General features: G+C 43.6%; 2 protein-coding genes across 2 annotated transcripts in view; one reads left to right on the forward strand and one right to left on the reverse strand.

The window, feature by feature from the left end:
• The window catches only part of CPNE3 (copine 3), a 38,433-nt gene extending 26,601 nt beyond the window's left edge, over nt 1-11,832 (reverse strand). The window contains exon 1 of the mRNA XM_072151586.1: nt 11,705-11,832. The gene's annotated coding sequence lies outside the window, so the exon portion shown is untranslated. The remainder of the gene's footprint in view (nt 1-11,704) is intronic.
• Nucleotides 11,833-18,431: 6,599 nt separating this feature from the next.
• Nucleotides 18,432-27,237, forward strand: RMDN1 (regulator of microtubule dynamics 1). The gene is made up of 10 exons (XM_072151587.1): nt 18,432-18,646; nt 21,119-21,236; nt 22,007-22,094; nt 22,222-22,381; nt 23,109-23,198; nt 23,634-23,689; nt 24,197-24,284; nt 25,704-25,734; nt 25,904-26,037; nt 26,653-27,237. Exons 1-10 carry the CDS (start codon nt 18,545-18,547, stop codon nt 26,701-26,703), a joined length of 918 nt encoding a protein of 305 aa, XP_072007688.1. The 5' UTR covers nt 18,432-18,544; the 3' UTR covers nt 26,704-27,237.
• Nucleotides 27,238-27,921: the final 684 nt, after the last annotated feature.

The following is a 27,921-nucleotide window of genomic DNA, read 5'->3' on the forward strand; positions in this document are numbered from 1 at the left end:
ACTCAGGAGGAAGCGATATCTGTGTATTTATAGCAGCCGGATCACTTGTACGAATTTCCAAGACTAAACGCTGTGCAGAGAGCAGTTCAATACTGATATCTTATATGATGGAAGGAGTCTCTTCATTGCCAGACATGATAAAAGGAGCCCCCCAGGATTGTCTAATGGCTGCACAGCCCTCCCACTCATCTCATTTTTTGTCAGGGTCTTTTTTATGTTAGGTGGAGGGGTTTTGGGCGTTGTCTCCTTCCCGTCCCCTTTAATATATCGGAAAAATGGTTTAGTCCTACTCACCTGTGCCAGAGGTTGAAATGGTACATCCTTTCTGGAATTTTTGGGGTCTCTGGGCAGAATTTTGTCAGTGCGTTGCGGATTGGCAGAAGGCTACAGGGTAGAAAGTATTTAAACTGCAGTTTTCCGGAGGCGATTGCCAGAAGTCGTCTAGAAGAAGAGTCCCACCCACCGCCTCAATTTTTGTTACGGACTTAATCTGAACTGTTGTGGGTTTGTTAGTTGGGCATTGTAACCCAGCGATGCTCGGTGGACTTGGTTTTTATTCCACAAATATATTTAGGAAATTTAAGATGTGCTGTTCTTATAAAGAAATAATTATTTATTATTAATTTATTTACTGTAAACCCTATTATAAACACCACGGCCATTATTTATCCAAAAGTGTATTTCTTTTAGTCATATGGAGTAGGGCTTGTGCTGCCATGAAATCCAGTCACTACAGGACCGAGATTCACAAGACGACCATAGTGGTCTGAAAAAGTCCTTATCCGCATCCTCCAGGCGCAGACAGTTGTATGTAATGGTGAAGCAGGGAGCTGGCTTCCCTCTACAACATTAGGTCTCCACCACAGCCTTCATAGCCTACCATTAGGCCTCACTGAAATATGAACATGCCGAATGACATTCCAATCTCTTTCAATTGACATAGGCAAAGCAAAACTACGTAACCTGGGACATTGTTTCGTGTGCAAGGAGCCTTAGAGGCAGGAAGAATTTGAGGTGCTGGCAATCCCGTTCCCATTGGTTCTGCACAAGGTAATCAACTTTCATTTGATTACTAAGACTTGTTGTATTCTGCTTGCAATTTACACTTCTACAGATATTTCCTTGTATTTATTGTATTGTCTAGTTTGCTCTTAAAGGGAACCTGTCACCACATTTTTCACAAATACATGAAGCAAAGGTTCCCTTAGAGCCCTGTTAAATAAACGCTAAAAATTAGCTAAAAATTGTTTCCCTCACACCCACATAGATCAACTTTATCTTATTTTTTCTTGCATCGAAGGGGCAAGTCCTGAACGGCCGTCTACACCTATTTACTTCTCCCCATGCCATATGCCTCCTTACTATTTAGCACTTCATCTCAGGTGACCAGGGTGATGTCATCTAAGGTCCTATATACAGTAACATTAACATCTACCTCATGCATGTATCTGACTCCTCCCCATCTTTTATGGAGGCATGCTGTGATTTCATGTGATCAGATACACACATGAGGAAGATGTTAATTTTACTTGGTAAAGCAAATGTTATTGAGTAAAATTTGGATGGGTGTTGTGTCATACCAGAGGTTGTGTGAACTCTTTAATAATAAATAATAATTCTTTATTTATATGGCTCCTTCAGATTACGCAACGCTGCACAGACTTTGCCATGGGGCTCACAATCTAAGCAACCTACCAGTATGTTTTTGGAGTGTGGGAAGAAACCTGTGAAAACCTGAACATACAAAATCTTTGCAGATGTTGATCCTGGGACTTGTACCCAGGACCCCAATACCCCACTTCCGGAACATCACACCATCCAGCACTTTTTTTATAGTAATGAATAGACAGTGGAAAGATTGCGCATGTACTAAATGAGAAAATGCAAATAAGACTGACCAAACACGAGCCGGTGCCAGCAAGGAGTATGAGATCTGATATTGCTGCAGGAAACAAAATTACAGGAACAATAATGCACAAGCGTGGGATATTTTTAGAATATTAATCTTCTAGTTTTGATCATACAAGAATAATCTAAAGTATTATCGTGTGGAAACCATAATGTAAGCACCAGAGCTTTCTTGTAGACTGCCTCCACCTACCTGGGTCACTGATTATGTGATATAGGTCTATACCACCACCAGGTCATCACTAAGCATAGAATGAGGTCATAAAAATTCATCATGTCCTTTACAACTGTTGGCGAGAAGGAAATTGGAGACTGGTTGGGAAAACTACGCAATCACCTTCCAAGCGTTAGAAGTTACTACACACAAGTGGTTGTGTCATGGTCACTTGCATTAATATGTGGTGGGATTACACGATGATTTACAGTTCTGGAAGTTACAGGCTTCTATCATCCTATTTATATGGTTTCACAACTATTACATAATAGGATCAAAAAGGTGATAAATAATTTCTCAAGCTCAACATGTAAGGGTCAGAGACCTGGTTGGGGGCAGTGATTCAAATACAAGGTCTATTCAGACACTGAGGATATGGGACCAGAATTTTGGCTAAAGACATCTTCATGGGCGTAAGTCGCCATATATAATGGTTTCAGGTCATTTGTATAGTTCAGATGATTATCCCAATACTTTGGCTGATTTTGGTTTTGGGGGAGTGTTTAAATAGAGAACCCAGCTAGGAGGACACCATCTTGGGTACCCCCCTGGACAAGGCCTGGGCAGGGGTGGTCTAAAAAGGCAACAGGTGGTGGCAGTCTACCCTCTAGTATATTCCTACATCTGTAGATAATACAGCTACATACTATGATTTCCAAATATCTGCAGGAGCCTCTGGACCACAGTTGCTATGACTAAAGGACCTGTAATAATAATAATTCTTTATTTATATAGCGCACACAGATTACGCAGCGCTGCACAAGCATGTCAATTGGTCCCTGTCCCCATGGGGCTCACAATCTAAACAACCTAACAGTATGTTTTTGGAGTGTGGGAGGAAACCGGAGTACCCGGAGGAAACCCACGCAAACACAGAACATACAAACTCTTTGCAGATGTTGACCTGGGTGGGATTCAAACCCAGGACCCCAGTGCTGCAAGGCAGAAGTGCTACTCACTCAGCCACCGTGCCGCCCTAGTGTACATATCACACCATATGACCAAATAGTCCTCAAGTGACAGAACATCAAAACTCCACACAAGACGAGAAGGATCTTGAGATATGGAGTAAATTTATTGTTTGTGTGTTGGTATTTATTGTGGAGTGCTTATGATTGTGTGTATCAGTATTCGGACCTGTCCACTACAAGGAGCCCATATTTAGATATTTTCAATGGACACTTTATTTTGGACACTTTAATACACCAAAAACATACACCAGGATTAGCATCATGTCTACTGAATACCCCAACAAGGTGTGTCACTCTTATGTGGTGGATACAGTTGTGTCCGATATGTATTGTTATCACAGTTCTATATATCATTTGGAAACCTTTTTATTACACAGTTATATGGCGCTATGTTCTATCAGCCAATTATACTTTCTTCTCGCTTACACATTGACGCTTCTCCTTCCCGTGGGTGCACTGTAAATGTAACAGAGAATGGGTATATACTGGGGGAACCTGACCAGTTGTTACCACCCCAACATTATTATGCTATTGTTCTCATAAGATGACAGGCTGAACTATTGTAATGTATGAAGTTAGATTTTTAAAAGGTCATTCAACCAAAAAAAGCCTTCACAAATAATCTATGAGGAGTGGAGAAGTAACCACACCTACTGGTGCAAACTGGTGCAACTGGTATGTGAAGAAGCTGGAGCATTCGTCTATACAGTGTGACGGTATATATGATTATATGATGCTATGCATGAATGAGGCCGGAGGATAGTCATAGGGTCACAGAGGAAGCAGATGTACCTGAGGCTACATGACTAGTACAGGGCAAAGAACTGATTTTCTACTGAGATCTCGGCACGAGACTAATCTTCTCCTCTTACATTTCTGCATAACTAGGCAGATTTGCCATTAATACGATTACACATTGGGAGGAATGTAATATGGGCTCTGTGCTTGATGTCTGGCATAAGAAGCAATAACCAGGAGTAGAACATAAAACATATGACAAGGGATATATGTCAACTTGGGCTACAACTTGAATAATCACTACTCAAAACACTCATAAACAATTCAGAATAGCTTAGAAAGTGGGCAAGTTGTTAAAACGTCCTTTGGGCTTCTCTCAGTCCAATGAAGTGATCCAGGAGGGAAAGCACTTTCTGCCCTATTGTTGTAATTTTGCAGTAATTTTTTATCTTGGTGTGTTTTCTGCCAACAAAACACTACAGAATAAGCCATAGGGGATAGTATCACCCAGACAGAGTTCTGGTATTGTGCTGTAATAATTGTTCTGTGCACAAGACATAGATGCCATTCAGTTCATGCTTTATATTGGATGGGCTGAGCACAGAACAATAATCCTTTATAACAGTGTATACACTTTCCACACACGATGCCAAACTCATTGTTATGGGATAATCTAGCTAACTATAAGGTCTTATTAATCATTACAGTACATAAATCCTCCCAACCTGGGAATGGTTATGGTGGCTCCACATATCACATATCATGGAGGATGCACAGCTTTACTCTGGAAAGGTCCCTGCTGCTGTACAATACAAGAAGGGACCACCAGTCACACCACCTGCAAATAACCCAATGCAGAACCCCGTGACATACACTACCCAGAAAGCAGGGTCAAAAGTTTTCACATGATATTTACAAAATATCATATAGCTTACTGTGACTTAAAGCATTACTCTGATGTTATGAATTTAACCAAATTGTCATATGTGGTCCCCCCTTTTAAAACAATCAGAATGATGCCCATAGTATGTTACTTGCCCTTTTCTTTCGAGAGTTCTAGCATTTTCTGTTCTGAAACTGCTTGTCAAGAATCTTCCTCAGCAGCAGTAAAGCGGGAGGAGAATAATCTTTTTCTGGATTTGCCCTTTAGACCTCTTACACATAGACATATGCTCGCCTGGCCATAGCTTGAGGGTGCATACAGCCGCCGCGCTAGAGAGGCAGTGGGATGAGCGCTGCTTTCCATAGTGAAGGGTGGTGCATATGAGAGAAGATAAAGCATGGGTTTGATCACCATACTGTGGCTATCGGGAAGTATATCTGTGGCCAGATATACATTCCCGAAACGTCAGTGAGAAGTGGCCTTGGGCTGCCCATGGTTCCCATGATCCCTTGTGTTTTCTCATTAAGCAATTAAGGAATAAATCCAGAAAAATTGCTATATGTAATTCCACTGAACACTGCATAGTGTACATATGAAGTATATAGTAACTACCCTGGCAGCTTTCATCACATGAAGGAGCAGGTAATAAGTAGTAGAAACCAACAGTGAAACATGATCACATGATATGTATAGTCTGTGTTGTGTGAGTACGAAGGGTTGGTAGCTTCTCCGATCCTGGAGAGCAGAAGGTGGGAGAGGGGCTGCAGAGGACTGTATGACACAGATTGAGGTGCAGAGAGAGACAGAGAATGTTCTGAAAAATTACAGACTGGGACTCTGTCTAAGAAACTTCCTTATCCACAGCATAAAACACACTCAGCTGCAAACAGAGCGAGCAGGAAGCCCCTCTTGTCTGTGAAACCTTATCTCTAAACAACTTTATGGAATCATAGGAGGAAGTAGCACAACCAGGAGACACATCTAGTACACAGCCAGGCTAAACTGAGGAGGATAGCAAAGAAACTGGTGCACATAGGCAATGAAGATAGTATTCAAAGTTGCACATCAAGATCAAAATCTGTTTTAGGCCTCACTCAGCCAAATACTTGCACAAACCGGACCCTGGGAGTGGCAGACAGTTGGGTGGAGAAGAGAGTAGGAGTGAGCGCTCCTCACCTCTCTCCTTTCCATTAAAAGCTGTGCAGCCACTCAGTCCTATTGCGAGGAGTCTCCTTATGCTCACAGGGGGCCATAGACTTCTAATTTGTGTGGCCAGATCATGGCCACAATTGTGGTTGGGTGAATGGGGCCTTAGCCTGGGGCCCATATGTGTTAGAAACACATTGGGTTAACCATAGAGAAATGAATAACAATAGCAGTATAGTGGATGGAATGTATAACATTCCCATCCACATGCTGCGTAACAAAACCCTCAACAATTACTGCTGCAGATTGTGGCACAGCATTAAAAACTGGGCCAGCCAAACTAAAACTGGAACAGATTTTCGGCAGGATGTATCAGAGGCCGCTCCTCTGCATACACTCCACATGGCTGGAAACAGACCACAAGTTGGAATGACTCCAGAAGTTTTTTTGTACGTTTTTTTTAAATTCTAAGCCATAAGTGGAACAACACGGAATAGGTAAAGTTATAGGGATACATTTTAGCAAATGAGTTTTCAGTCCACACCCACACAGTATAATTGATAGCTTCTATTGCATTACTCTGCCTTCAGGGGAGCAGTCAATCACTCGACAAGGGTGGCACATTTACCACGTTTCCTATCACAACCCATTCATAGCACACATTATAACAACCTGTACTCTAAACTACATTGGCACAGGTATTGGCTACTGTGAAAAGGACCCATCCCAGGACATCATACAAAGCAGTACATATCACACGCTCTGATAATGAAAACAGATCTAATCCAACAATTCTATTATAATGGCTTACCTCAAATCCTACTACCCCGCAGAGTACAGGTCACTCTGTCGGCATCACCTAGAACACTGCCAAGGCTTTCCTATTATATAGAGAACAGGAGGCGAGCAGTGACCTCACACCATTCATGTCACAATAATACGGACACAAATTTCCCCATGGAATAAATGAGTCACAGTTCACACTGAGGCTCAGGTGGTTTGGAAAACTCTCCAAATTCCTAAACTGAGTCACAAAAAGAAATCACATAAGTATCTTTTTCCATGTAATAAAATAACAGTCACATGTGAAGAGATTACTTATTAGATACAAAGTATGTCACAATACAGTGTGACTGTAAGGTGTAAGCTGGGACTGCTAGGGACATAGCAGCCTCCCACCAGCCACTATACACAGTGACAGATCCCATGATCCTATTAGGCCCAATAAGAAAACTGGCCTTAGCTGTCATGGATATCCTATGCATGGAAAGGAATTCCAATTCACCAAAATATGGAATTTTACCATATTTTGCAGTGTTTTTGTTACAAGCTAACAACTTTTTTCAGGTTACTTTAAGGGTTAATTTTTATACCAAAAAAAAAAAAAAAAAGTTCACGCCTCTACATTCCCAACCCATGTTTACATAGTCGGAGAACAGACGCAACGCACACTTGACTGGTACCGCCTGCGAGACCACAATATGAAGCTCTGAAAGTATTATGCTGTAGTCAGACAATTCTGCCTCTCAGTGTGCCATTAGATCGCTCCATGGCAAATATGTTAGATGAGGTTCCTTAAAGGCACCCAATGAGGCCCCATGCTCACAATTATATGGGGGCAATACCGGTGCTGTATCACGACCCCCATAAAGGTCTATGGCACCCGTTCATGGTGCGGTGGGCATACAGCGTCTCACTGCACAGTGACCGAGCCAAGTCTTGGTGGCAACTACTCAGTTTTTTGTGGAGAAGGGAGAGGTGAGGAGCACTCACCCCTCCTCCCGGCCAGATTACAGTCTGGGCAAGCACCCTTATATTTGCCTGATCACCAGGGCTGGTGATACACTAGCATCTGCTGAACTGAACTGAGCTAGATATACTAAGACTGTGTGCTTGTATTAACTCTATGCCAGGTCTCACCCGACATAAAACAGCAAAATATAAAAAAGTATAATTATGTTCTAAACGGTCAATTACTTGGTAAAACTGGAGCTGAAAAGGACTTGGGGGTATTGGTGGATGGTAAACTTAATTTTAGTGACCAGAGCCAGGCGGCTGCTGCTAAAGCAAATACAATTATGGGATGTATCAAGAGAGGAATAGATTCTCATGATAAAGACAAATCACTGGTCAGACCACACATGGAATATTGTGTACAGTTTTGGGCACCAGTGTATAAAAAGGATATAGTAGAGCTGGAACGGGTGCAGAGGAGAGCAACCAGGATTATTAGGGGAATGGGGGAACTAGAATACACTGACAGATTACAAAATTTGGGATCATTCGGTTTAGAAAAAAGACGACTGAGGGGAGACCTCATTACAATGTACAAATACCTGAACGGACAGCACAAGGATCTCTCCAAAGATCTTTTTATACCTCGGCCTGTGACCAGGACAAGGGGGCATCCTCTGCGCCTAGAGGAGAGGTTATTCTGCCATCACCATAGACAGGGGGCATCCTCTACACCTAGAGGAGAGGTTATTCTGCCATCACCATAGACAGGGGGCATCCTCTACACCTAGAGGAGAGGGGATTCTACCATCACCATAGACAGGGGGCATCATCTACACCTAGAGGAGAGGCGATTCTACCATCTCCATAGACAAAGGTTCTTTACTGTAAGAGCAGTGAGACTATGGAACTCTCTGCCGCAGGAGGTGGTTATGGCCGACTCTATGTACATGTTCAAGTGAGGCCTGGATGACTTTCTGGAGAGAAAAAATATCACAGGTTATGGGGATAAAACATTTATTTAATTCTTAAAGGTTGGACTTGATGGACTTTTTCCAGCCTTATATACTATGATACTATGATTATAACCTGCGCCAGAATGTTTTCTCCACACCTCAACCCACCCATTTGGAGGTGGCATAAGATGGGGCAAAGTTGTACAAGCCACAGTAAATGTCCTTCTATGGAGTTCAGTTCTGCAATTACACATTCTGGTCAAGAAATCCCGTACACAAGGGGGGAGAGATTTATCAAGAGCTGGCACATCATATACAAGTGCCTGGAGTTATCCCGGCTGCGCTGGATATATCAAGATACTCCGGCAAATGAAAAAAAAAAGTTGAATGTGCCCATTGTATTCACTAGCAGTGAAAAACTGACTGCACATGGATGGTCTGCACTCACCCAGCAACTGAAACAGGGAAGAAAATAGAGGAGATTGGGAAATGCTGAGATTTTCTCTGTACATAATCCTTTATCCGTTCAGTACAGGCGGTCCCCTACTTAAAGAAAACCTACCACTTGAAGTGGCAGGTTTCCGATGGAAATACCGGGCACCAGCTCAGGGTGAGCTGGTGCCGGAGCTTATTTTAGTTTAAAACACTTTTTAAACTTTAAAACACTTTTTAAACTTTATAGCCGGCGCAGGCAGGTACGCGCTTGGCGCTTACCATGCGCGCGGATCTCATTCACTTTCTATGTAGCCGCGCGCACGGTAAGCGCCGAGCGCATACCTGCCTGCGCCGGCTATAAAGTTTAAAAAGTGTTTTAAACCGCGATACCGCGGTTTAAAACACTAACTAAAATAAGCTCCGGCACCAGCTCACTCTGAGCTGGTGCCCGGTATTGCCATTGGAAACCTACCACTTCAAGTGGTAGGTTTCCTTTAAGGACAACCAACTTACAAACGAGCCCTAGTTACCAACGGACCCCTCTGCCCACTGTGACATCTGGTGAAGCTCTCTGGATGTTACTTTAGTCCGAGGCTGCAATGATCAGCTGAAAGGTGTCTGAAATGAAGCTTTATTGATAATCCTTGGTCCCATTATAGCAAAAAAAATTTAAACTCCAATTGTCACCGAGGCAAAATTTTTTTTTTGTCTGGAACTACAATTATAGAATATACAGTTTCAATTTGCATACAAATTCAACTTAAGAACAAACATATGGAACATTATCTTGTACGTAATCCGGGGACTAACTGTACATTCATTTCTCAACGACTTATGATTCCTGCCTGATCATTGGGTCCCTTAATGAATTCAATAACGCATTGTGGGTCAATTATCTTTAATCCGGAAATTTTCACCTGTTTTAGGGGGAGGGGGGAGGGTTAATTTATTTTAGAGAATGTTTTGTGACTTCTAACTTTTTCCTACGCCACCAAGAGAGTGGAGTATTTTTTTAATAAAAAAAATGTACTTTTTGCATCTTTGCACAAAAGTTTTTGAACAATAACATCCGGATTCCTATGTTAAATCGGAAGCAACACAGGAAAATTCATACACGGCGGATTTTGCTAAGCAGATGTCTTAGTTGCAAAACACATGCGCATATCCAATGTGCCCAAAAAAGTGGTGCAAAGAAGTGCAATGAAAGAGAAAAGTATGAAAATTCTCCAATTGTGCCTTGGAGAACCCCTTTATGTTAAGTTGTGGCTAAACAGCGATTTTAGCTGTGACCCCATAAGCACTGGCTCATCATGTGACTCCTGCGATGTTTAGAGTCACTAGGGGAATATTAAGGGTGATGGCACATGTGGCATTTTGAATGTGTTTTTGGCCTGTTTTTAAGCAGTCCGTCAAAAAACGCATGCGTTTTTTGAAAACGCATCCGTTTTTGACAGGTTTGACCAATTATCTAAATTCAAACTGGTCAAAACGGATGCTTTTTAAAAAAAACGCATGCGTTTTTTGACGGACTGCTTAAAAACGGGCCAAAAACACGTTCAAAATGCCACGTGTGCCATCACCCTTGAAATTTTCCGGTGCTCTTGCGTCAGTGTATGATCCTCCAGTGCCACTGGATACATTAAGATGCTCCGGCCTCCTGAAGTATGCAGCAGCCGATTGTGCAGCGTCTACAACAAGTCCTGCCTGGTGTAGAATTGCGCTATTAATTAGCGACTATTCAGCTTGAACAAGTGCTAGTTATAGCAAGTGTGCACCCTGTGCCATCCCACTTCTTCCTTCACATGTACCTAGCTAGCGTAGAACTGGCGTAAAGGGGGAAATAATCCCAATTACCGGTCATCGCAATTATTTCAGGACTTTTATGTCAAGCTTTGATAAATCTCCCCCATGGACCACATTCACAGATTGCACTTGAACTGCGTTTGAAACAATTAAAGCACATTCCCGAACCCTCATGCATTTAGACCTAAACCCTTGAATGTCGGACCGAGCACCAAGTGTTTTGTCTTGTTAACCAGCAACACGTGTAACTACTGCCCAAATCCAAGCTTTTAGGGCTAAATGCAGTTGTGTTCTGTTGTAACGTCACCTTAACGTACGTGAATTTTGTTTCATGCACAACGGATGAAGGGAGCCTTATTGTGACCATGATATTGCCCCGACTATGACACAAGAATGTGAGCGCTCACAATACCACCGCATTTACTTACATAACATTAAGATTCACTGAGCAATCAGTGGTCGCACAGCCAAAATCACTGTGTAGCTCCAGCCCAAAACAACCCCTTGATACACTCTGTCCTATTATAAAAGCCCAAATAAACATTACTATCTGTCGTGCAGGTAAATCTATATAATAAGATACGTGCACAATCCTTACGTGATAATAAAGTTATGTGTATACAGAGAGAAGAATAGGCCACACCATATGTCAACAATCCTCCCGCCTCGCCCTGTAGTAAATGTGTATACAGTATATATGATTATACGTATATACACCCACATCCCCCGGGGCTGAAGCTGCTACTAATATAGGCTACAGCATTAGGCACATTAGCAGTAACAACTTTTCCGAGCAGTAGGGCCTCACTCATGAAGCTGAACTCGCCCTGACACAGAAATGCAATGACCAAATACAGAAAACACCCAGCACCCAGCACCCATCACAACCCATGCACAGCGACAGCCAGACACCCACCTCTGTATACCAGCAGCAGCAGCAGCGGGCGATGTCCTGTCTCTAGTATATATGTATGTGTGAGTGTAGTGAGCTGAGGTAAATCTTCTCCTCCCTTTCTCCCTCCCTCACTTCTCCCCTCCCAGCACCATGGCACCAGTGACAGGATTTCCTACACATAGTAGGAGCTGCCTCATAGTGGGGGTAGTGTGCTGACACAGCGGGGATTAGCCGCTATACACGGACAGCAGACACAGACAAGTCAGACAGATTCTCCCCACTTAGCGTTCCTATGCTAAAATATATCTTGAGGCGGTGACACAAGTGGCATTTTTGTCACGTTTTTGTTGTTGCGATTTCAGACGCATTGAAAACATGTGCGTTTTTCAAATGTTTGCTTGCGTTTGCATTTTTTTTTAAAACGCAATGATTGATGTGCGTTGTTTGACATAGCAGTTAACATTACGTTTACAGAACGCATGCGATGAAGCATGTATTAACAAAGTGTTAAACGCGCGCATCAACTTATGCTTTTTGTAAACGCAGTATTAACGGTTATGTAATCAGGCAAAACTCCTCTGTTTGGATGCGTTTGAAAAAGCATGCGTAAGGGCGGCACATATGGCATCACCCTTACTGGCACGTGTGAACGCACCCTCACAATCCGCTGGTGTCTGATCATTGGGTACCTGTATTGCGGGTCATTTATCCTTAGGGTGATGCCACACATGGTGTTTTTGGTCCGTTTTTAAGCATGTGTTTTCAGTCCGTTTTAAAATGCATGCGTTTTTTTACCGTTTTTGTCTGCTTTTCCCAATTATCTTAATAGATGAAGATGTTGTAAGCAGCCATACCCATGGTAAATGGACAAAAACGGATGCATTTTAAAAAACGGAAGCGTTTTTAAACAGACTGAAAACGTATGCTTAAAAACTAAACAAAAACGCCATTTGTGGCATCACCCTAAGACCGCGGTCACACGTACCGCTAGGCGTCCATTCATAACGCGACGCTAGCGCACAGGGGGCGGTCCTCGGCCTGAACGCACATGCATTTCCAGAGAAACACATGCGATCGGCTTATCAATTGCATGCGTTTCCCTGGAAACGCATGTGCGTTGGAACCGAGGACAGCCCCCTGTGCGCTAGCGTCGCCTAGCGGTACGTGTGACCGCGGCCTAAAGCTCAGCCCCATTTTTTGTATTCTGACTTGGGCGCTTTATATGGTTATAACTTTTAAACACTGTTCAAAACGATTTGAAAATTGTTTTTTTCCTCACATGTTGTCCTTCATTTTAGTGGTAAATTTTGGCTGATAAGTTTTGAATTACAAAGAAAAACAGTGCGAAAAACAATTCGAAATCATTGCGTTTTCCGGGAGATAGATTTACCACCCAAATAACATTTCCCATTTGTCTACTTTACATTTTCATAATTTTTTAAATGTCTGGATAATTTTTTTTATGTCACACGGCTTACAAATCGAATATTGGTTTTCCATATTTTCAGAATTGACTATTTTGGGGATAAATACTGTTTTCAATGAAATTTTAAATGTTTAACATTTAATAACCCCCTATATAATCAACCCATTTTCAAACCTGCACCCCTCAAACTATCAGAAACAGCTTTTAGGAAGATTGTTAACCCTTTAAGATCTTCATAGTAATTGAATCAAAATGGAGGTGAAATTTAGAATGGTCAAATTTTGTTGGTTAAACGTTTATTTAGCCCTAAAATTTCCTAATTTTCAAAAGATAAAAAAATTGTTATGCAATTTCTCCCAAGTACAGAGCCCCCCCACATGTGGCCGTTTCCTGTTTTATGGGCACACGGCGAGGCACAGGAGGGAAGGAGCGCCCTGCAGCTGCCAGGATTTTAGTTTTCCCGTTGTTCCCAGTGACTCCCTTTGTAGGCTATAAAATTTTAGCTTTTTCATTATTGGGGCCATGTGATGCCATTTTTTTTTCCAGTGTTACCATTTTGGGGTTGGTATCCCCTATTGTTGAATTTTTTTTGTGTTCACCGTATAGCCTAATAATCATGTTATCTTTATTCTGTGGGACAATACGATAACGGGGATACCAGACATGAATATTTTTTCTTATGTTTTACTACATTTGCCAAATAAAACCCTAATGTTTGGAAAAATCGATCGTTTTGCATCGCCATCTTCCAAGTGGCATAACATTTTAACTTGGGCTATATTCTGAATGTCCTTAATTTACCCCCTACATAAATGTATGCCTAAAGCTTGTTGCCCAAGAGCCAGTTCTCCATGTGCGGAATTAACCGGACTGAACCTAGAATCACAAGTGCACTTAGATCTAGCCTGCTCGTGGGCTATGTGTTTAACACTCAACAGTATAGCTATAGGGTCGGAGAGGTGGCTATAGGGTCACCCTGCCAATGCTGGTAATAGGACTTGGCACCTTGAGTACTGTTCAGGTGAAGCCAGAATAATCTTTTGTATTAGCAGCTTTAAGGGGAACCTGTCTATAGAAATAAGACTAACAAATCTATACTAATATGTTCCTTCCAGATCATGCTTTCTACATGGCCCAGCATGATGGCATTATCCAAAAATACCACCATGAAGGGAGGTTTAAATTGCTTGCATAAAGAGTTTAGCACTGAAGTCAAGCTCTCCCCATCTAGGAATATGCTCTTCACTGTAACTGATGAGGCACCACTAACAAAATCTCATAAAGGCCTCAGGTTCATGATATTCTCAGATGGGTGAGCTTGACTTCAGTGTATACAGTGTGTTTTTCTGGCCGATGACATGACACTAAGCCATGAATGAAGAATAAATTGAAAGGTTTTTATCTGCTTGACAACATGCACCTAGTGGTGTATTAGGTCAATTTCTGCTGACAAGTTCCCTCTGGGTTGAGAAATCCACTTGACACAGGCCCTGCCCATGATGTTATTTCACAGCATGCATTGTTCCACTGGAGGCCGAAACACGCCATGAAGGCAGCCGTGAGGGTCATCTTACTTAGGTGAATTTATTATGAGCCACCACATTGAACATTTTACAATTTTTATGTTGCACTGCATCTGGAGATAATATAATAAATATGTAGGAGGGGCTTATATATGTATAATTAGAGGTATTGAACATAATTTCATTAATGTTGGGGGGGGGGGGCTATGCGCTGTGTATATATAGGAAGTGCTAGGGGAGGGGGGAGCTGCTGGTTGTTTCACTGTGCATATAGACCGTCATTTTGCTAATAGCCTTATGATGTAAAGTCACCTTATTTGACTTCTGAGCCTGCAGGGAGCTATTGTCTCTGATATCACCTCTTCAATGTTTCATGACTGTTCTGATGCCACCTCATGGGGAGTTTTTCATACTGCGACTGTATTTCTACACTTGATCTACCACCAGGATGAAGACTTGTAAACCAAGCACACTGACATACTGGTGTGTGCCCCCTTTGCCAGGATCTGTTCTTCTTTTAGTTTCTTATTCCCTTTTTTTTTACAAAAAAAAACCAAGGGAAAAAGAATTTTTACGAAGAGTGAATCTTGCCAGAAGAGGCACATACCTGCAAGTCTCTGTGCCCGGTTTACAATCCTTCATCCTGGTGGTAAATGTCCTTTAAATACCTCACTGGTCCTATGTACTTATTTATTGTCTCTTTTATTGACTTTGTGCAATCACCGCTGATTGTTAACTTTAAAATTGGTGAGATGGTATTTACCACATCTGCTGCTTGTCATTTGTGTGGATAGGGCTAGATATTTTGGAACAAAGGAATGAAAAGAAGTACTACGGAGCAGGGTAAAGTTACTCTAAGAACTTCTTCTTCCATCTATGGCTGCAAACAGAAGTTTTTATCAGACAAAACCAAAAAAATAAAGACTCCCCCATTAGAGAGCTACCAGGCAGGTCAAACTGGAAAAGACAGCCTCTGGAATTTTAAATATGGTGGAGTCTGTATTAAAGTAATTATATTTAAATACAGTACTAATGCAGTACATCATACAAGTGGTAAGATGTGCAAGACCCCTAGGGGGCCCAATAAAACAGTAAAAAAAAACAACAAATCCCTCTTCTTTCATAGAATAAAGAGAAAGAATTAGACACAACAGGCATCCGTATGTCTTAGGCCTCATGCACAAGGCCAGAAAGTGAGACAGTCCCGGAGTTTGGGCTTAGTCCAGGCCAGAAAATAGTTCTGATGGTATCTTGCAGACACCAACAGAGCTGAAATACAGTAATAGTATAACAATAATCACTGTGACTTCTTCTACTGACAGTAGCAGAGCCGGCAGGCGCCAGGTGATGATGTCAACCCTGTCTGCTGACTTTACTGCTACATACAGCAGGAGGAGAGAAGAGAGTAGCTGCGGGTTACCAGGGAAAGGTGAATAAGTGTTTATTATTTTACTGTGGGGCGCACAATAAGAGGGAGAGCTGTATGTAAGGGAACAAAATCAGGGGGGCTACAATGTGACATGGAGCTGGGGGACAAAATTTGAGGGGGAGATGAAGGACCCTGTGCTGTCACATGATAGCGCAACATCCCCCACCAGAGCCTGACCTTTTTTGGTGGCTGGAGCGGTGCTGGAGCTGGTGCAGCCTTGAGCACACGGAGGTCATGGTGCTTGGTATACAGGAGCGGAGGCCGTGTCCACAGCGTGGCAGGTCTCCAGCAGGTGGTGTGTGCAAGAATGTGCAGGGAGAGGCTGACAGAGAAGGTTTCCACCTAGGTCAATCCCGGTGTGTAGAAGGGATCCCTGGTGATGGAGGATGGGGGCCCCCTTGGTGGTATGCAGCCTGATCCAGGATCACTCAGGTGCAGAATAACTTACAGTTCTCTATTAGAACCGCAAACGGCAGGCAATGGTCTAAGCAGCAGCAGAACTTCAGCTGGAAGGAGATGGCTGGCCGGAGTGCAGGTCTGCAGGAAGGTGGTTGCTCACAGCCTGGTTAATAGCTTCAGGCTGGGCAGGGTAAGATACAGCCAAGTCCAGAAGGTGGATCTTTGCTTTGGGCTTAGTCTCTTGACTGCCCAAGGTGTCAGGCAGCTTGCCTGTGACACCTCTGCTTCCTGATTTGGAACTCTGACTGAGCTGCACACTGGACTAGATTCTGGAATACTCTGACAACTCTCTGACTAGTGATGTGTTGTTCGCGAACAATGCCCCCTTTAATCCGATACAATCAGGTTAACCCCTTCCCGACGGGTGCATGGAGAGGGCTCATGGGCTGAGCCTTCTCCATAGCCGGTAAGTCTTTGCTGCATATTAAAGCAAACACTTACTGCTAGCACCAATTGCGGGTTCTATCCTGTCCATCGCCAGCTTCAAGAAGACGGCGGCGTCATCAGGGGTGGCAATCGGTTGCCATGACATATTTAAAGAGGACCTGTCACCCAAATTTTTGGCACTAGGAGCTGCTTACTAAAGTAAGCAGCTTCTAGTGCTTGAACAAATGCCGCAGTGTTAGTAATAGCGTTACCGGAAACCTCCGGTAACGCTATCTAACACTGCGGCGGGGTACAGTGTAATCGTCGGACAGCTTGCAAAGTTGTCCGACGTATTCATGAGGGGGCGTGGTTAGGGGCATGGTTAGGGGCCGGCCTATGGAGCGAGCGGGGGCGGTCCGGGGAAGAGGCAGAGCCCTCATGAATACATCGGACAGTTTTGCCAGCGGTCCGACGATTACATTGTATCCTGCCGCAGTGTTTGATAGCATTACCGGAAATCTGCGGCGTTTGTTCAAGCACTAGGAGCTGCTTACTTTAGTGAGCAGCTTCTAGTGCCGAAAATTTGGGTGATCGTCCTCTTCAACTCTTACCGTCCAGGCAGAGTCTTACAGCTGCAATTACCAAATTTACCATGTTAGAGGCCTCTGAGTGAGTTGCGCAGGCTCACCAGACAGCTCTTTCACAACACCTACCTACCCTATGCATTAGCACGGGTGTTGCAATAGCGTTTTGAAACAAATCAAAACACACAGGGGCGGGCCACGGTCCAATGCATACACATGCGATAGGCAATCAGCAAGTCTTGTTGCATTCAAACGCATATGCAATCGGCCATGGTTTGCCCCAGTGCGTTTTGATTCTGTTTCAAATAGCTGTTGTGTGATAGCAGCCTAAGGCCCCATGCAAAAAACAATAGAAACCACAGTCAGAAAACAGCAATGGAGTCTAACAACGCTCTCTGTGAAGCAAAAATTGCATCTGGTAAGGTCAGGGTCAAATTTGGGGTTGTCCAAGCTAGTGACATCATTAGCCAGCCCACCATATTTTATATGGATACGGTGGAAATATGTCCTGTACATACATCAGGCTGCTCACCCCCTCCCCCCCCCCCCTCCATAGAAATACACAGCTCCGTATTACGTATAAAGATAGGACATGTTGGTATGCGTGCGGCACTGTACCGCTCCCGTACGGCTCCTTGAGGCCATTGCGAGCTGTCCGACAATTACATTGTACCCCGCCGCAGTGTTTGATAGCGTTACCGGTAACGCTATCACTCTAACACTGCGGCGTTTGATCAAGCCCTAGGAGCTGCTTACTTTAGTAAGTGCCGAAAATTTAGGTGACAGGTTTTCTTTAAGGCTCAAGAAGCCTCTTACTGTGAAATTGCAAATACGGATGAACTATGCAGAGTGGCCACACAGAGACTTGAAGGAGGCCCTGGCGCATGCGCTGTGTATGCCGGTAGAGTAGCTTTAGCTCTGGTAGTAGAGACCTATAGAGCGCCCTCTAGGCTCCTCAGCTGCATCCTGCATCCGCTCTCCGCTCCTCCCACGTGACGTCACGTGAGGTCGTGTCCCTCGCTGGGATCTACCTGCGGGAATGTATACAGGCAGGACATAGGGTGACACAGCAGGATGGCCGCGGGGACACGGAGCACGCTGCTGAGCTGGGTGCGGCACCTACGGCGCGGCCGTATCACTGGGCTCACGGGCTGTTCCCGCTCTATCAGCACTCATGTAAGTGGCCCGGGCGGGTGTACTGCGCTCACACACGCTGTGTTTATATCTGCGGCGTAGAACTACATCTCCCGGCATGCCCGGTAATGCGGCGCTGCGCAGGGGGAGCCGGGAATTGTAGTTTTAATACAGCAGAGTGCTGCTAGATATACCGCAAGCCTATTCCCTGTCCTGCTATTGTGTTCTATGTGTATGTGCTCTAGTGCATTCTGGGACTTGTAGTTCTTTCATGTATTGTCCTTTTTGTGTTATTTATGTAACCAAAAAGAAATTTGGTGCAACTCTAGGGGAAATGGCTTTCATTTCTGCAAGTATTTACTGATAATTTTCCATCTGCAATCTAGTATAGATGCCTCCATGTAATGTACCATTGTGACGGCGTCTGTAAAATAGGGAAGGGGCAGCAGGAAGTAATTGTACAGGAGCAGTGAGGAGCAGGAGGGATTGCACACATCATATTGAATGCAAAGTTTTAGTATCTTCCCGGATTCTCTTATTTGCCGACACATCCTGGTAGGACATATGACATATAAACATACGTAACCCTCCTGCAAACTTTCCTGCATCTTAAGTATCTTCGATGCTCCAAGTTTGAGTCTGCAATTGACTCTTCTGTACCAGACCTCCAGCTTTGGGAAATTGGGCCACACAATTGTAACCTGGACCACACACACCTGTATCATGGTGCATAGTATCCAGTGTTTACATCTGTGATAAAGAAGAAGTGATGACCTGTGACCCCCATTGACCCGACCCATGTGGCATCTGTATTTTGCATGTTCCCATAAACTTCTATAGAGAGGACGCGGGTCGCAGACATGGGTGGGAATAGGCTCTGCTCTGAGGTTTCTACAGTCGCCGTGAAAAACACGTTTATAGAAATGAATGTTTCATCCGCAAAAATAAACTGATAGCACATGGACAAATACAAGGGTCATGTGCCTGTAGCTCTAAACTTAGTTTCCCCTATAGCCGTCGGGCTCAGCTATTTCATTGCAGCAGTTTTTGGTTTTCTCTTCAATCCTGAGCTGTAACCCTGGACATTGGAGTTATGCGCAGATCATCTCGTCATCTGTGTCTGCTGATAACAGGTGACGTTATGACCAAGGTCACCATAACCTAAGGCTTGCTCTATCCTTGTTGGCCTTGCAGATTTTCAGGTTAGATACGGATCTGTCATGGGATGGGTCTAATGGACCCTTATGACTATAATGTTTCCAACATGTTTCTATTTTGTGAACAGAGCAATAGAGGTTTAGAAGAACCATCAACCATCATGATAAACCAGGGACACTTACTCAAAAAAACAGGCACAGTTGCTGTGGTAATCGTCTTATATTTGTTATCCATGTCCTCCATCCTTCTATTCCCTCTAAAAATCAACTTTAAAATGTATCCTAATGAGCCTGGGGGTGTTCCCAGAGCCCTTCTGTGCTGTAGCGTCGCAGGATGTTTAACTGTATCCCCTCTGCTCCCTCAGCACTTCCCCCTCCCTCTGCCTAATGTAATCTCACGGCAGCAAGGAAAGTTTCAGCACACGGTTGAGTGCTCCTGCACAGTGCAACAGCCTTTGAAGCTGCAGCGCAGAGGGGGTCTGGTAACACCTCCAGAAGTTGATCTTAGAAGGAAGGAGGCCATGGATAACCAATATAAGATTAATACAGTAACTGTTTCTGGATCTTTGAGTAAGTGCCCTTGGTTTTTAATACTTGATTTTGATGGTTGGTTTAATGGCATCTAAGGCTTTAATCCTCTGTGTTGCTGATCTGGTGCTCTACTCACTGCCTGTTATCATACTTCACTATAGTATAATGTGATGGGATTCCAGCTCTCTTTTAATTGTAAGATTTTCCCGGAGTGTCCCATACGCCTTCGCCTGCTTGGACATGGTAGAATATCAGGTCCTTTATGGGAATCTATAGGACAGCGCAGGTTTCTCTTGGTGGACTTTGTACATAACACTAAGTCTTAGATTATAGAAGACACGATGCAGAATCAGAACCTATAGGGGTAGCTCCACTCTCAATATACATTTTTAGCAACAAACCTGTTGTGGATTTGCCACCGATTTCACCCTTGGTATTCTGAGGAATAAGGGGAATAAGCCAACATCCATGTCATGTCTCCAGCTTCAGACCCTCCACTTTGAGGGGTTATGGTGTAAACTTACCAGACAAAGCCATAGATACCCACCAACTATTAACGTCAGTAGGGTGTAGAATATTGTCCAAAATCATAAATGCTTTGATTCATGAGGTCCCTGAGTGGCTGCAACCAAAAAAAACAAAAATCCTCCAGTGGCTCTGGGGTGATAGGGTTATCCCAAGCTTATTCTTATGAATGGTGATCAGTGGGTGTCCAACATTGAAATACAGTGTATCAGATCCTATAAGAAAGCCTAAATACCACAATAAGACCAGGACCATATTCCGTTTCTCCTGTACATATGATGTTTTTTTGTTTTTTCCGTAGGTTCCAAAGAAAAGTGCCTTACTGAAGAACGGCCTTGTGTGGTCTTCCTTGTCTTTGCTTGCCATAGGATCTTATAGCTGGAAGAAGAGGGCCGCAGTAGTATATGCCAGTATTAGAGGTAAATCCCTCACTCATCATTTGGTGTGTTGTTGCTATAATTTTCACATTCATTCTTCGGGAAGGTTGGGGGGGCAGCCATGTTGGAGCCACAAACCGGCTGATTATTCCTGACTCTGTTCCAAGATGATGGGACACATTTCCTTAACCGGTCCGGAGGAGTTCACGGAAAGTGCATTGTCCGAGGATAATGCACTCTGCCGCGATTCACCAAGATCGTGCGCCCGATATCCTGCATGTGTCGCTTCCCCGCTCAGGTCCGACAGAGTTCACCATCTTCTTCCTGGTGCATGTAAGGGCATTTTGCGACACAATTTAAAAGTTAAATCCCGCGCTCAGTCTGAAGCAGTGGTTTCGTCCTACGGCATGCCCTCTAAATTGTGTCGCATGGAAGCCAGCACAGCTGTGCCAAAATCCGATCACACTATCCCTGCGCAAACCCCTGTTAAACACCTGTCACAGCCGTGCAAATCCTGAAAACTTTGGAAATTCCGGCAAAAGTGAGCAGCGCGACCCTTAGTAAATAAGCCCCAATGTCTAGGAAGCGAGTCCGACTTCCTGGAGCGTGGATTGTTATCATGTAATGTGTATGGTGGTGTTCCAGCTATCTGTGATGCCCCCCATTAGTATAATAGAAAGGTAACTGACTCCTCCTGTAATGACAATGAGATGACTCTGCTTCTTCTTACTCAATCTATACAGCAAAGCTGTATTTACCAGGAAAAGAGCCCAATAATTTCAGTACATTGAACTATTTCCTTTGTCTTGTAGTTGAGGATGTGAAGGAGCAGGCGGATTATCTTTATGGAAGTGGAGACACAGAGAAGTTACACGAGTTCCTGAGCCAATACAGGCAGAGGTATTACGCCCACCGGGCTCATGTTACTGATATTTATACTATCTGCAGCGTATGAGCAGCTGCGGAACCCGAAATGTGTCCAATAAATGAATTATACATTCTGCTTCATAAAGACCTTTCCTTTCAGTAATGATGCTGAGGTTCTCTGGAGACTTGCCCGCGCCTCTAGGGATTTGGCTCAACTGAGTAAAACTGCCCCCAACGACAAAAAAAAATTGGTGTACGAAGCCCGGGAATTAGCCCAAAAAGCACTAGAAATAAATGAATCCTGCTCAGCGGCTCATAAGGTTTGTGCACTTGTGTGTTTTTCCATCATAGGAAATATATTTCCCTCATTATGTATTAGGGTCAAACCCTTCTATCAGCTCAAAGAGGCACTGCAAAGATTATTTCTCTGTGAAGTTAAAAGGGATTGTGCCAACTGCAAGGACCCCCTGATCAATCCGGAGTATGAGGTTCCTATTCTCAATATTGGGTGGGGTGTAGTGTAGGAGCATCTAAAATTGCCAGACACAGCGCTTAGATATCTCCATCATTGTGATAGACACTGATTGGAGGTACTAGAGAGAACTGTGTGCTGTGCTCCGCAATTTCTGACCACTCCCACTTTACATATTAGTGAATGGAGAGGCGGGACACTTTCTCAATTTGTCGCTCCACCCATTAATGGGACTCTGGAATTTCTGGGGGTCCCATTCTTGTTATCAGTGGGGGTCCCAGCAGTCGGACTCTCACCAATTTAGCTTGTTGAGGTACTCCTTTTAAAGAGTTTTTCAACCTGAAATAGTAATTCACATAGACTTTGTGTGGAGTTGCAGGGTTCATGCTCAACGCTGATCAGTTCAAACTCCCATTCGGACCCCATATTGATTTGTTGTTTGTTGCCTATAATGTGGATATCTAATAATTTCTGCGTGGTTATATAATATCTCTTCCCAATATTCGGACAGATTGGTGGATGGTTAGGTTTTTTTTTTGCATACTAATTTGTCTCTATACCTGTTTCCTTTCCAGTGGTATGCCATTTGCCTTAGTGATGTGGGAGATTACGAAGGCATGAAAGTGAAAATCGGAAATGCCTACATTATACGGAACCATTTTCAGGTATAGTACACAATGCAAGAATGGGATTTCTGATCTTGGCAAAGATGGGGTACACATGACTCATTTGGGACAATTATCATAGTTTATCATACGTATGATGTAAGTCTCACCCCTCCACCACACCAGATGTATTAAAAAGCTGCAGCTGGCTGCGCTGGCATGGAATTTCGTGATTACCGCCAACCTTGCAGGGGTCAACGAGAAAACTTGCATACAAACCCTGATAAATTGTGTAAGATTAGGGAGTAGTGACCCCTATTGATCTATCTGATCTATCCTCCATCCTACTATGTAAAGGGGTGGACGGATAATATTCTTCGTAGTAAAGGAAACGGCTAATACTGTCACTATATATATATGATCCTATGATAATTTACGGCTTTTAAGGTTCTGCTAAGGACTAACACAATATTATACTGTCGTCTTTCCTTCCAGAGAGCCATAGAGCTAAATCCTAAAGATGCCACCACTATCCATCTTATTGGCGTCTGGTATGTATATAGAATATATACGCTGCCCATCCTGTAGAAGGGACGGCCATTTGTTGGGATAGGCCTCCACGGATCTGGCAGTTTCGGTCATCTTGTGGTGCATCGGAGTCATTCTCGTCATCTGTGAGGGTCCGAAGGTCCTATCACTGAGACCCAAACCGATAAGGCCTAACTTGCCACGATGGGACAACCTCTTTAAAATCTAACCCCACCTTACAGTCACGTTATTACGATAAAGCAGGAGAAGGACTGAGGTTGTGGAAGATGCTGAAATTTCATCAGGTTATTGGGGCACAGTCAGATTTTTAAGCAGAACCAATGACCTATATATTCCCCATAAAGTAACAATTGTAGATGTTTTGTAATTTACTTAGAAGTAGTTGACCAAGTGGGTGTTACCAGTTGGAGTGGGATGTTCCAGGGACACTTCAGTGCTGATGGGACAATGTCAGTATGTGCAGGGACATGGCCTCATCTAGAGACTAATAACTGGACTGTATCTTTCAGGTGCTACATGTTTGCTGAACTGCCCTGGTACCAGAAGAAAATAGCTTCTGCCTTATTTGCTACCCCCCCTTCCTCCACATTTGAAGAGGTAAATTACGAGCTTTGTTAAAGATAATCTCCCCCTCCCTCTGGCTGCTGTAATCTCACACAGTGGGGCGGGGAAGTGCTCCTGCTCAGTGTAACAGCCCGCAGTATAGCTGCAGCACAGAGGGGAACGGGTAAAGCCCCAAGAGCCCTTGTAGCTCATGCAGCACCCATGATTGGTGTTGGCACGATAATAGTTTATTTTACACTACCTGGCTCCCTGCCAGCAGCGTGTGGTGAGACCCAGGGGGGAGGGTTAGGGAGGAGGCAGATGTATCCTGTATCTCCTCATGTATTCTTCTACTCCTCACCAGTCACTTCCCTCCCCGGCCTGCTCAATGCCCATGACAGGGAGGGGGGAGGAAATTTGAATGTTATTTTTTGATTACGGCAGGGAATAATCACTTTTTATATTTTGATCAGCTCAGAATGCCTAATGAGTTTATAATGTTTATTTTTATATGTGCTCTGGGCAAAGATTTCCTCCCCCTCCCCATATTTTTTAACTTTTAAAAAAAATATATTTTTACTATTATTTAAAGGGGTTTTCCTGCCAAGTAAGATAGGGCCTAAATTGCTGATGTGTTGGGGTCTCAGTGATGAGACCTCCACATATCGCGAGAACAGGGGTCCGACTGAGTCCCAGGTACCTCCATCGGACCCCTCTTCGCTCCCCCAAGATTAATGGAGCAGATGGGCGTGCATGACTGTTCTGCTCCATTCATCTCTATGGACCACACAGAGTTGGCCAAGGGCCGCGCTCAGTGATCTCCATCAACTCCATAGAAAGTAATGGAGCAGAACGGTCATCCATCTGTTCCATTCATCTTGCAGAGTGACAAGGGGTCCGATGGAGGTACCTGGGACCCCTAGGCTCAGACTATAACAAAGAAGGCCAAATGACAGCTATAGGAAACCTCTAAAAGGCTCCCAGCTGTCATGGCAACTGATCGTCGCCCTCCAAGACATCAAAATTGCTGATCGCCACTGTGTGAGGTGCAGATGTCTGGTCAGACCGCGGCACCTAACAGGTTAACTGTCATAATTGGTGCCAGCACTGATCACAGCAGTTGTAGAATACAGCTGACACCCACAGTGCATGGACAGGGCTCTGTGTCATTTTAAAGAGCAGAACCTCCCCTTTAATAACCCTGACTTACTAGGTGCCACAGACACAGAGATATCCACAAGTTACTCGCGTGTGGTGGTGCCATTGGGGTTATAGAAAAAAACTGAAATAGAAATACTGTTCCTGCAGACATGTACACTGTGGAGTACATACAAGTTATTACGCCACATGAACGAGCGCATGTCACAGGCCACAAACATTGGAGCCCTGGTCCTGGCTGTGTGGATGGGGAACCCTAGTGCTGGAATGATTCTGTTCTTGCCGGATGCTAACAGATTGTTCCTTATTTTCCAGGCTTTGGTATATTTTGAGATGGCTGAAGAAGGTAATGACATTGCATGTTCTCTGACCGGAATATGTTTTACATACAAGTATCTGTCATACAGGACCTAAGCTCCATCATCCCATAGACCTGCAGTTCTCTGCATAGTACAATGTATGGGTGCTTCTACTTTAATATATATTTATATACTTTTTTTTTATTTTTTTGGTAGTTGATCCAAATTTCTACAGCAAAAATCTGCTGTACTTAGGAAAGACATTTCTGAGGCTGAAGGACAATGAGTTGGCCTTGGAGTGGCTGCAGAAAGCCAAAGACTATCCTGTGCGGACGGAGGAGGACAAGGAGGTAACTGGCAGGGGAACATTACAACCCCCTTTATGGCTTCTTACACACGTTCGGCTAGGGAGGTGGAGGGATGAGCGCTGCTTCCCCTCCCCCTCTTCATAGGGATGTGCTCACCAACGTTCGTGTGCAAGAGGCCTAGGAAACATGTGATAAGCTCCTGTTTCTCCACGTCTTTACCTGCCCTTCAGCAATACAGGCAGTCCCCTACCTAAGGACACTTGACTTACAGACAACCCCTAGTTACAGACGGACCCCTCTGCCCACTGTGACCTCTGGTGAAGCTCTCTGGATGTTACTATAGTCCCAGGCTGCAATGATCAGCTGTAAGGTGTCTGTAATGAAGCTCTATGGATAATCCTTGGTCCAATTATAGCAAAAAAAATTAGAAAATCCAGTTGTCACTGGGACTCGAAAAATATTTTGTCTGGAGCTTCAATTATAAAATATACAGTTCCGACTTACATACAAATTCAACTTAAGTACAAACCCAAGGAACCCATCATGTACACAACCCGGGGACTGCCTGTACTATTTTCCTGACTGATCTCCATTTCTCTGTGATTTTTGATACCTCTGAGACTATAAGAAAGACATCTTTATATATTTTCTTTTTAGGTCTATAAGGAGGCCACAGATCTCCTGAAGTCCCTGGGTGTGAAAGCCTGATGCTGCTGCCTATCGCGTCATAGAAATAACTAGTTCATTGAATTTTAAAGGATTTTGTTAAATTTTAAACATTTAATATCAACTTTTAAAGAAGCTATTTTTTTTTGTCACAGTAATACCTCAACCAGCCCTATAGGAATGACATGGAGATGGATCCACATCGCAACTTAGTGCTGCAGTTTATGAGCCTAACCTGTGGCATCGGATACCCCCTTTAAGGGGAATGTATTCACAATTAGGCAGCTATATGGGGGAGATTTATCAGAAGTCCCTGAGAGCAGAACTGTTCTAGTTGCCCCTGGCAGCCAATCAGAGCTCAGCTTTCATTTTTCCACAGCTGTTTATAAAATTAAAGCTGAGCTCTGATTGGTTTAAATGGGGAACAGTTTTACCTCAGAAACTTGATGATAAATCTCCTATGTATGTGCTTATCCGTCCCTATAATGGAAAATGATGGAGGGACAACAGACCACTTCTTTATTCAGTGCAGTTATCTGGAATTTCTGCTTCTATATAAAGAACTTTCCAATTTTAGGAATTTCTCTTGCTTTTTTTTTCCTGGTCAGTATTTGGCAGATCATTAAGTACCAGGGGTATGACCACCATGACACAAAGCAATAAACTTGTGTTGGGTTTTGTCTGATCAGAACACAAGTTTCCTGCCTCCATTATGTTCAAGGGAACATTCAATGAGTAAACTGTAAGAAATTAAAGGGGTTGTCCATTTTCAGCAAATATTTGATATGATTTGTCCATGGAAAAGTTATACAATTTTCCAATATACTTTCTGTATCAATTCCTCGTGGTTTTCTAGATCTCTGCTTGCTGTCCTGCTATAAAAGCTTCTATTTTTACTTCCAGGGGATAAAAATCTGTCCATGTGATGGTGAGGTAAACAAAGAAGCTTCCTATAGCAGGACAGCAAGCAGAGGTCTAGAAGACTGTGAGGAATTGATACAGAAAGTATATTGGAAAATTGTATAACTTTTCATTATACAAACAATATCAAATATTTGCTGAAAGTGGACATCCCCTTTAAGGATTTTGTGTTACGGTCTCCCAGAGCAAGCAGGTGGGCTGTTATGTGGATGCATGTATCTCAGAGCAATGCCTTTACCATACTAATTAAAGGGACGTCCAGAATGGGTGTGGGGGATTGATACACAGGACATCAGATGTGGAGAGAGGATAAATGAGTGAAATACAAAAATGTTGTTT

Source organism: Engystomops pustulosus, chromosome 5 (genome assembly GCF_040894005.1).
Source record: "Engystomops pustulosus chromosome 5, aEngPut4.maternal, whole genome shotgun sequence".
NCBI classification, from domain to species: domain Eukaryota; kingdom Metazoa; phylum Chordata; class Amphibia; order Anura; family Leptodactylidae; genus Engystomops; species Engystomops pustulosus.

Bases quoted from the DNA above. Each gene is read 5' to 3' on its own strand.
- RMDN1 (XM_072151587.1), top strand. From the start codon at position 18,545: ATGGCCGCGGGGACACGGAGCACGCTGCTGAGCTGGGTGCGGCACCTA. The intron at 21,237-22,006 runs GTAAATCCCTCA...TTTGTCTTGTAG, and splicing joins AGTATATGCCAGTATTAGAG to TTGAGGATGTGAAGGAGCAG. The intron at 26,038-26,652 runs GTAACTGGCAGG...TTTTCTTTTTAG, and splicing joins GGACGGAGGAGGACAAGGAG to GTCTATAAGGAGGCCACAGA.